The sequence below is a fragment of the Cynoglossus semilaevis genome, chromosome 8 (genome assembly GCF_000523025.1).
Source record: "Cynoglossus semilaevis isolate Cse_v1.0 chromosome 8, Cse_v1.0, whole genome shotgun sequence".
Lineage (NCBI taxonomy): Eukaryota > Metazoa > Chordata > Actinopteri > Pleuronectiformes > Cynoglossidae > Cynoglossus > Cynoglossus semilaevis.
The window spans coordinates 19,513,751-19,524,417 of record NC_024314.1 but is presented as its reverse complement, the minus strand read 5'-3'; the positions used below and the strand labels follow the sequence as shown (position 1 = coordinate 19,524,417).

Genomic DNA, 10,667 nt, shown 5'->3' with positions numbered 1-10,667 from the left:
GTTACTTTTACCAGAACGTTATTTTTTTCCCATATGTGTGTTTTGTATTTAAAAATATTTGCCATGATACTTGGTCTTCACTATAATGTCACTGTTGCCCCTACGTGTAAATGACATATAAGAAAAGAAACAAAAGTCCCATGATCTGTTCGTTTGATTAGATCATTTGATCAGGCGTTACCTGATGAGAACAATTCCGTTTTTGTTGGCTAAAGTGGCCCCCCCCAAAAAGTTTTGTGAAAGGGATCTGACGTCAGAGAAGCGCGCCTCACAGTTTACATAAAATTCATCAGTTTTTTGTTACACAATAGATTCCACTTCCGTTTTGTGTCAAGTTTGGATTCAGGCATGACAAGCAAATTTGAAACAATTTTTAATTGAATCATTCGTTGCTACACCACTTATTATTTATTTTTTTAATTTAAGTATTACTTGAATATGAGTAGATATTCTATTGATATTCATTTCACACCACATTACAAATAATTTTAATAACCTTGAAATAACTAAATTCTTACTTTAATCGAACTTATTTTGCATTTAGGTAAATAACACAAAAATGTTTGTTAAAAGTAGCAATATATTCTATTTACAGTATAAGTTAACTTAAATTTAACTTGTCCGATACATCATTATACAAATTTTGTTTTATTTTGAAAACCCTAACCGGAAGTGCTGCATAGCCCTCACCACGACTCCACCACTGCAGTGTCCCAGTCACTTAGTCGGTGGTGCCGCTGCTGAGCGGAGAAAGGAGCGATTGGGTTTTTTTTTTAAATCAACACAGAGAAGACTGAGTTATATAATTACAACATCAACAATTAAGGGGATTAAACAAATCAGGTAAGTTTAGTCCGAGACTTTTATATTCTACATTTATTAACTTTCTATCACTCTGGCGGCAGCGGCTACTTTGCTAAAGCTAGGAAGAGAGAGTTCAATTAGTGTGCTACAAAATGGCAGATTTTCTTCCATACGTAAAATAAACCAGACGGTATTACTGCAGTGTAAAGACATTGTTTAATTTATGTCATTTACACTTTATACACGTTATAAGACAGGCGAATGGGCTTTCCAGTGGAGGGACTTCAGCTGTGTCTGTCCAATGGCTAATGTCGTACTCAATACAATTCTTTTATAACAAATGTCAATCTCCGGGTTGTGGTGAACCAGATTATTTTGTCTAGAATAAGTAGTTTGATCCTAAATATTTAGTTGTACCACAGCAATGTACTTTTCTCCCCTGGTGTTTCATTGCCTGAGCTGATAATGGGTGTGGCAGATTCCGCAACCAAAGATAAACTCTGTGTCCATATACCATGTCCTCGTGCTGTTATTAAGCCTACATCGTAGTCTATGAGTTAATTTATAGAAAAGTGTTCAGGGTCGAGTTCTGCTGTATTATCTGAGCTGTCAGTTGTATCATTACTCTCAGTGATTTGCTCAGTACAAGCAAGCTGCAGAGTTGTACCTAGTCTCCTGTATGGAATCTATAATCCTGGGTTAATGTTTTTACTGTATTCTTATTGCACAATGACAGTTGTAAGTCATGTGACCGTAGAGGGGGTAGAGAAAATGTCACAACTTAAAGGTCTGGCTTTGAACGTAATGTGTAGTCTTGCTAGCTACTATTGTACATGACTTGTGGCAGTGTTTGATGTTTCAATAATACTACAACTGTAGTACAATTCCAACCAGTGCTGAGCGTGAGGAACATTGATGTAGTTTTACATCTGTGGGGTCTGGACGTGGAGATGCATTGTACTTTCAGAATAAAGCAGTAGTGAAAGTCATGTGAAAAGGCAGCTGGTTCCTGTTGGGGGTGGGTGCTGATGGAGACCTCAACTGTGTCACAGTCAGAGCGGAGTTAAAGTTAGACTGTGTATTTCAATTGAGGTTTTTTTTCTTCTTCTGCCTGTGAGATAGTTCTTCATGGGTGGGTCCTGTCTGTAGTCTTGGTGAGTCCTGTTGGTAATAACATCTTAAACTCAAACAGAACTAAAAATATAAACCTAATTTGTATATTTACTGTTATAACTGATGAAAGACTTTATTGACGACTACTACTTCATAGTTTATCGGTCAGATAGTTTATAGCTACACCGTATTACAAAGCACTTAAACATTAATTAAGACCCTACAAACAAATAATTGATCCACCACATTTTTAAGAAGTTGGTTTAAAAGTGACAGGTCATTCCGTAGTCTAGAAGTCAGGACTGCAAAGGCTCTTCATCTCAGTCTAGTCTAGACCAGTAATGGGCCATTTGTGGTTCTCAGGGATTAGGAACATTTATTAGGTACTGGAAGTTATTTTAAATAACCCAGAGCAAGGCTTTTTATGGCTTAAAAGTAAATGATAAAAAGGTCACATCAAGTCTGGCCAAGACAGGACAGACTGAGCCAACAACCCAGGCAGTAAGCAAACAGCATGAGAAACCTATTTTCAGACATTCTAATATGTTCTGTAAATCCCAGGATGGCCCCACACCTAGAGTCAGTCTGTCTAATATTCATCTGTCACCAGGACGGACACAGCCTTATATGTCATAGGTTTCATGGATGAACAGCCTTCAAGGTACTTCCCTGAGAGGTCTGCAGCTTGAAATACCTCACCTAAGTGTTTGCCTGTGGTGATGTGAGGATCCCCCCCTTTCCTGTCATATAATACTCAATTTCCCTCTATTATGTCTCTCGACATGCTGCTGGCGTTTCCAGTGGAAAATGCCTGAAAGTGTGGAACAAATTCCATTGTTTGTCCCGAGTTGTGTAGCAAAAGGGCTTTTGAGCCCTTTATACAATAGATGTTGGCATTGGATTTGTTGGATCACCAGTCTTATTGTCCTGTATTTTAAGTCTTTCAATTATTTCAATAAACTCTTAACAGTTAATTCTATGAAGGTCCTGTAGTAGGAAGTCCATCAGAGAGAGATTATTCCACATTTAAATGCCATGTTCTGGTAGAATCTGCTGTTGAGTGCAGCTGCTGAGCACACATTTAAGAAGGAGGCCAAAGGTAAGAAACAAGGTCGTGCCCTGCAGTGGCCATGGAAACTTCTGACCTTCAAGTTTGTTTGTAAGAAAGAAGCGGGGTATGACTGGTTTTTCTTTTCTTTCACAGCACAGTTGGGATTAAGTAACGTCCTGCTCTGATATGGCAATAATGAAGGACTACATCAGCTCAGCTGCACTTTCTTCCTGTGAGATATTGCAGGCTTATAATGCGACAAAAGAAGGAAATGGAAACGTACCAAAAACACCCAGGGTTAAATAAGCCATTTTTGTCTGAAAGCACATGTTTCCAGCTTAGCTTTTATGTAATCACTGTGTCGTCATGAAGTTTCCATGAACTGCACAGCTGGTATTTGTGTGTAGGTTGTTGCTTTATGGCAAACTGAGATTATTGGAGGGTTATGGAGGGGGGACTACTGTAACTGGAGCACAGACAATGTAGTTAGGAGTATTTTGACAAGTGTTTATACTGTCTGTCTTTGTCTTGACAAGTTTTATTACCACGTGCTAATGGCTCTGCTTCGACAGGAGCAGTATGATGTCAGAAACACAAGGAGACTGAAGGGTGTCTGATCATTTCATGATAGGTTGACCATTATCGGTCAATCTATCTTAGTCCATTGGCTGATAATGCCTCAACAACCGATAAGAAAGTACATAAACTATCATTTTATATCTGCAGAAAAGAGATCAACAGGCGCCAATAATCCAATGTTTAGATACTTCACTTTAAAACAAAGACACAGTGTAAAGTCCTGCTGGTTCCAATATTTGGGTTATGGGCTGTTCAGACAAAACAAGATAATTGATGACGTCAACCAGTATTGGTGTCATGACATTGTTTTTTTATCTGCTACTGTTGTATTTAACAAACATTCAGTACTGAAGAAATTTGTGTTCTGTGGACATACTATCAGTATTTGATTAAGTTCTCCAAATTTTTCAAGATAATAAACTTTTAAATAATTATTTTTGACTGTAGGAACATTGCGTTAGTTTTTCGTAACATTAAACATTTGTTTGAGAATTCGTAGCTTTCTTCCGATTCCACAGGAATCAAAAATATAACACTGCAGCCCAAGGATATCTCTGTTTACAGCCCTGTTTCCCATCTCTAGAAACTGGTGATTTTACCAGAGGCATATTGACTGTTGAGGTTGAGTGATTGCGCATTTAACTCCAAACATTTTCTCCAGTGACTTCTTCTCCACCCATCCACTCAAGCCCAAACAACATCATTCTTGCTGATGGGAAGTGATAATTTCTGAAGCCTGTGTTCAGCCGGTGACCAGCCAGATTGCTCTCCTGGTGCTGTGTTTACATTATTCACCCCTCAGTATAAACAAGTGCACACATGCAGGACAGGCCTATCAAAAGGGCATGCTCCCATCAACTCTTTGGAACACATGTCATGTTGTTTCCTGCCTCCCAGCGTCACTTCTAACACTGTCTGTGTGCAACAACCCACTGCCCCAAGCACTTTGAGAAAAACAAAACACAGACAGAGTGGTTTGTGAGAAAGAGTAAGCCCTTGTACACTGGTCATCTACTGTCAAAGTCTTTCTTGGATGGCCCCCTCCCCTGCAGTACTGTAATAGTCTTTTGTGCACTTCGCTGAGACGTGACTCAGGTTGAGTGGCCGTCATGTGCCTTTAATAACACACATTGTCACCTTTTCCTTGCACTCACTGTGTCAGCTGTTGCAGCCAGGCTGCGGCTTGCTGTTGCTGCTGCAAAACACAGGGCAGCGACTGGGTTAGCACCTCTTGCTTTGCTAAGATTATTGTAAACAATTATTTTGCGTGTATTGAATCTGAAATGACTGTGTTTGAACTGGCTCACTTTGGTAAAGTTTAGTTTCAGAGCGCTGCCATTCAGGAATGTGTCCACTCGCTTGTGTCTTGAGGCTGCCTTCAGAGGCTAAATTCCAGCACAGCTCAGTCCATTTACGTATCGTCTTTCAGTGGCTATCATTGTTAGCTTTGATTACTTTATCTCTAACACTGTAATCGTTAGAACCCCAGGTTTCTACAACCTTGATAAAATCATTGAGTTGATTTCAGGGCATAATTATCTTTTTTAAAAATGCGTCACTTAATACTTATTTGACAATAACATTACATTAGATTTTTTATTTTATGTTGTTGTTTATCTACAGTACAGGTTGTTCTCTTGTGTCTTTTGCTGCTGTGCTGAATTCTCCAGCATTCTCTCCACCCCTGCAGTGACACAGTATTTGTGGACTTTAGACCACAGCTTAGTCCACAGCATTGTTTGCAGTTCTGGTTCAATCCACATTCAATTGTTAGCAGTGTGTGTCCCTCATATTCCAAGGGTGTGCAGACATTTGTTCCTGTTTGCTTATGATTATATCAGACATGGGAAAGGGCCTTTGTGCTGGATGAATTTCCAAAACACTGTTCTGACGCAAGGAACAACATTTTCACTGTCTGCATTTCTGTGCTCACTTATCTTAAAACATTCTCTTAAAGATCAAAAATCTTATTTCTGTGCTCACTTATTTTAAAACATTCTCTTAAAGATCAAAAATTTGGGGTTGTATTCACACTGCAGGACAATCGTGATTTTTGTCTGAGCTCAATTTTTACATGTGTTTGTTTACGTTATAATTGAGAGGCAACCGCAGTAAGGCTCAAGTGTGAACAGTCTACAGTCTGAATGATGCAGATGCACAGAAAAAGACATGATGTCACGCGCAAATGTTTAAGGAAGTACATTTGTGTAGGGCGTGTGTGTGAGTTTGAGGTGTGTTCTCCCTGCAGCTGTCACAGGGAGAACAGTCCAGTATCTCTGAGTGTCCTTTTTCAGTAATGATAAAATTGTTGTATAAGTGAACACTCATCACTATTGGATTCAAAGTCACAGGCCATTCTGCCACATGTGTTGTCCGATAATCCACTCTGTCAGTGTCAGCTCTTCCTTCCTGTGTGTCTAAAAAGGAACAGGACATGTGGTTCATATGAGTTAGTGCTAATCTGCACATTGTGGAAGTGGTTCTGATGTGAGAACCTTGTTGCCATGTTTAGATTTGGCATTTGTGGCTTGTTCCGTCACATGTTCCTGTTTGGTGAAAAAAGAATGTTGACAGCTGCTGGAGGAAAAGTCAGAAGAGGCAGGAAAGCCTTGTTTGGATATGGTTTGATCTTTGTATGCATTCAGATATAATTTAATTTTAAAAAAGTCCTACCTTATTAATACTTAAATTACATTGCAGTGTTTTTAAAGCAAATGTTTAGTAAAGAAACACTTTGATTGATACAGTTTACACTTTGAAACTTGCTGAACTACAAGTGTTGTTGAACAGAAGATTGTTCTTCTGCCTCTTTGGTCTTATGGTGATGACAATATACCCTCTGTCTAAAACCTGCCCCTGAGGGCATGAGCCATGACCATCAGATCACTGACCAACGCAGTAATACACAAGGGAACGTCTGTTCTCTGAACACAATCTTATCATTTCCTGTCCTCTGAGACGGTCAGATATTGGTTGTAATAGTAATTGTGGTCACTTGCCGAGCTTGTATTGTCAACTGCAGTTTGTCTCCATTGGACACAACTGTTATCTGAATTGTTTTAGTAAAATGTTAAATGTCCGCCATTTATCCATAACCTGGCCTGGATGAGAGTATTAATTTTTTGCCCCGTAATGGACCGAATATTTGTCCCTAGTGCATCCCAGTTTTGACACCTCCATGATCAATCAGGGGCTGTGGCGCCCCCAGTTGATGCATGTCTAACACCTAGAATTCATCTTGATCTAAATTATGCAGAAAAGTTTAGACCAAAAAGATTTGTTTGTTTACCAAACCGTAAAAGCACTTTGTGCAGCTGTGACATGTCGTCAGTTAGATGGATGGTAAACGATGCTTCAGTAAAGTATATCACTGTGCTGTGAGGATGAGACAGACATGCTGATTTGTAATGAAAAGGAAAAAGAATGAGAACATAAACGGAGTGAAAGAGGATGGAGGAGAGGAATAAAGAGAGACTGTTTTAAGGGAGCGTTACGTTTGAAATGATGGATGTGAGGGCAGAGGAGGAGAACAGAGAACTGTCTGTGGAGCCAGTGTGAAGGATACGGAAGCTGCCCACTGAGTGCAGTCTCTTTTTTCTCTCAGCATTTCAGAATCACTTAATTCAGTCATTTGTGTGAACCCAGCTGAACTGTGGTGCGTTTGTGACTACCTGTGGTTTGAGTTCAGTTAGTTAAGGGCGACGAGGGTTAGGGATGTGAAATGGCTATTGGTTTGTGGCTCTCGCTATCAAACCTGATCACAAACTTTCACTTTCACCCATTTGTTCTATTAATTCTCTTGATGGAGATGATATCTGATGCACACAGTTTCGCTTTGTGAAATCGTGACGCCTTAAAATTTGCCAGTGCTACAGTAGATAACCAAGTAACATTTGTGTGCACTGAATGTTTTAAAATTACCACCATCAGAATGGACGCTTTAGATTGATTTGTGGAGATTAATCAGACTTAAATTTTAAATGCATTTTATTAGACTGTTTGTCCAATAAATGTATCCAACTTATCGTTCTTCTATTATCCAGTCAACTTCAGCTGACTGTCCAATGGATTGTGATTGTGAGACACTGGACTGATTCATACTGTTGAGGACAGGGTTTCACCGAAACTTTGAAACCAACAGTCGGCCCCATATAAAACCATGATATTCATGTAACAGAAGACTCCTAGGGTTGCTTAATACTTATTCAGCACATTTTGTGTTTGCATAACTTGAAGAAATTCAGGACATTTGTCATGTTTCCTCGGATGTTGCAATTATGTTTGTGACTCTCTCTGAAAAAAAGTCTGCATGTGTCCTTCTGTGTCTCCAGGCCCTGACACTGGTTTAACTTAGGGCCGTAACAATGTCCTGCAACAGTTCCATGATCGATGTCTCCAGTGATAGTTTCTGGGAGGTAAGACCCAACTTCACATCCAGATCTATTATTATATAAATATATAAAGTTTTTACCAGACATTTTAACATGTTTGTCTCTGCTGATTTGTGTCAGGTTGGTAACTACAAACGTACAGTGAAACGCGTCGACGATGGCCACCGCCTCGCTAACGATCTGATGACCTGTCTTCATGAGCGGGCACGTATTGAGAAGTCCTACGCACAGCAGCTCACAGAATGGGGCAAACGCTGGCGGCAACTGATAGAGAAAGGTGCACATCCATATATATATATAATTGTTATTACTTTTCATTGTACCGTTTCATTGTGACATGACATTTTCCACTCTGCTCTTCAACCACTAACTGGTGACAAACTCTTCGCTCCAGGTCCTCAGTACGGCACCTTGGAGAGGGCCTGGTCTGCGCTGTGCACAGAAGCGGAGAAGGTGAGCGAGCTCCACATGGAGGTGAAGGCCGCACTGATGGGCGAAGACTACGAGAAGATCAAAAACTGGCAGAAAGACGCCTTCCATAAACAGATGATCGGAGGCTTCAAGGAAACAAAAGAGGCAGAGGACGGCTTCCGCAAGGCTCAGAAACCCTGGGCCAAGAAACTCAAAGAGGTCAGAGTTCAAGACTTGTATTTATGCCTACATCTTCCCCACTGAGGTAGTGGTTTTTACTTAGCACGCTCTGAGCAATTTAATAATAAACAACTTTTTTTTTTACCACCGATGCTTATTTTTCCCCTGTAAAGATTTATTTACATCATCAAGGGTTATGTTGGATTTCATTGTCGTCAAAATGTGGGGAGAACAAAATTTGCACAAAATATTATACTTGTTTTTTAGATAGTTGAACAGTCTGTGGCCTTGAAGTGACACCAATAAAAAGACATCACCAATAATTTTTGCTGTTAATACTGTCACAGATCGGCTATTTTAGCCTGCAGTGAAACCTTCGTCTTGGTCACACAGATACCTGTGCTCATCTGGTTACTTATAGTAATGGCCTAAATAGTGGAAATCAGTAGTGAAACTTGATTGTCTCGTTTCAAAACCTCTTCTAATGCTGATCACTTCCTGGTCAAACGTATCACCGAGCAGTCTGAGCCTGGGATGGCAGTCAGTGTAATCAAAAAACCCAAGAACAACAGTTCAATGTACTGTATGTGCCAGGCTTCACCAGTCAAAAGTCCGTCCTGTGGTTTATTTGTGTTCTCTGCTGCGTTCAGCTGCATTTCTGATATAAGGCAACAAATGCTACAGGGAGTTCCCTCACAGACCAATGTGTCTCTTCCTCTAAATCTGACACATTAAGACCACAAAATGGGGGAAACAACTATTGCAGTGACGTTCAGTCACAGCACGTAGTTCTCATCAGTTGTGTTTTTGAAATCAGAACTCAAACAGTCAGAACCAGCAGGTGAATATTCCACACTGGTCTTTACAGCCCTAATAATCACTTTTAACATTTCACTTCACAACGACTGAGTCATCGTTGTTTCTTTTCTCGCCATGGCGACCTGCTCACTGATCAACAGAGCAGCACATGTGCTGTTGTAATCTTGAAGTTAGCTCTGTCAGACCAAGAGCAACCAGTCAGCCCGTCCTTCTCAGTAGACGGGAGATCTACGCGTTTCCTAGAAAAATGTGTTCAGTTAGTGTCAGTCAGGTAGTGTTTGCTTGTCAGTTCTCACATTCCATTCAGTCTGTGTTTGTTCTGCTGCACTCGTGCAGAGGCAACTGTTTTTGTGCCACTGGATGTTTTGTGAAATATTTTTCCTTTGCTGTTTCCTGTGTGTGTGCGTTCACACGTGCGTGTACGTGTCTGTCTATGTGTGTGTGTGTTTGATGTCGTCACAGGCTTTTGACATCCTGGCCCTGCCAGTGAGCACAGACCGACAACACTGTAGTGTGGCCATGGTGATGAATTGATTGACAAGAGGCGGGGGGGCAGGGGAGGAAATGAGGCTAATTAACTGGTCTGAAAAATGAGCAGCAGACACTGGTGTCGCAGACAGAAATTCAATAATACACATGAGCAGATCCAGAGCGTACATGTAGAATTAAATTAGTGTTTGTGAGGGTTCGTATTTTTGTTCTGTAATTATCCCTACGTCCACACATTTGGACACACATTTATCAAGAAAATTTTGTAACATCAACAATAAGAACATTCATTACGTTACATTAATATATTTGTATATATTATTATTTGGTAACCATTGCCCTTAGCTGTCTTACAGTCAGTCTACAGGTTTCTGAAGGAGGGTAATTCTCTTCTGGCTTTGGTCCCAGTTAAATGTTCTGCTGTTAGTCAATAGAACAAAGCCAGAAAGTCTGGTTCCTCATTCCTTATCACCTGACGTGAGATGAACATAAACAGTGATTTAAAAGTCAATTTCCTCTGAATAACATCACAAAGGAATATGCAGGTTTTTACTCCGTGTCTTATCTTCCAATTTGGTAAGAGCAGCATCCAGGTGCGTTTAATAATCCTTGATTTGTTTCGCAGTTGATGGTTCAGTCCCAGTTATTTCTACTTGAACTAGTGTGTAGTTTATAAGTGATTACTTGTTTCTACAGGTGGAGACCATGAAGAAATCTTATCATGCGGCATGTAAAGACGAGAAGCTGGCAGCCAGCAGGGAAAGCAACAGCAAGCTGGAGAACAACAACCCTGAAACCCAGAAAAAGCTCCAGGAAAAGGTGGAGAAGTG

General features: G+C 40.3%; 1 protein-coding gene across 1 annotated transcript in view; it reads left to right on the top strand.

Annotated features, from left to right (window-relative positions):
* Positions 1–686: 686 nt before the first annotated feature.
* Positions 687–10,667, top strand: part of pacsin2 (protein kinase C and casein kinase substrate in neurons 2) — an 18,335-nt gene continuing 8,354 nt past the window's right edge. The window contains 5 exon segments of the mRNA XM_025058015.1: positions 687–843; positions 7,879–7,962; positions 8,059–8,215; positions 8,333–8,568; positions 10,534–10,667. Coding sequence (XP_024913783.1) covers positions 7,912–7,962; positions 8,059–8,215; positions 8,333–8,568; positions 10,534–10,667 — 578 coding nt within the window. The 5' untranslated portion in view covers positions 687–843; positions 7,879–7,911.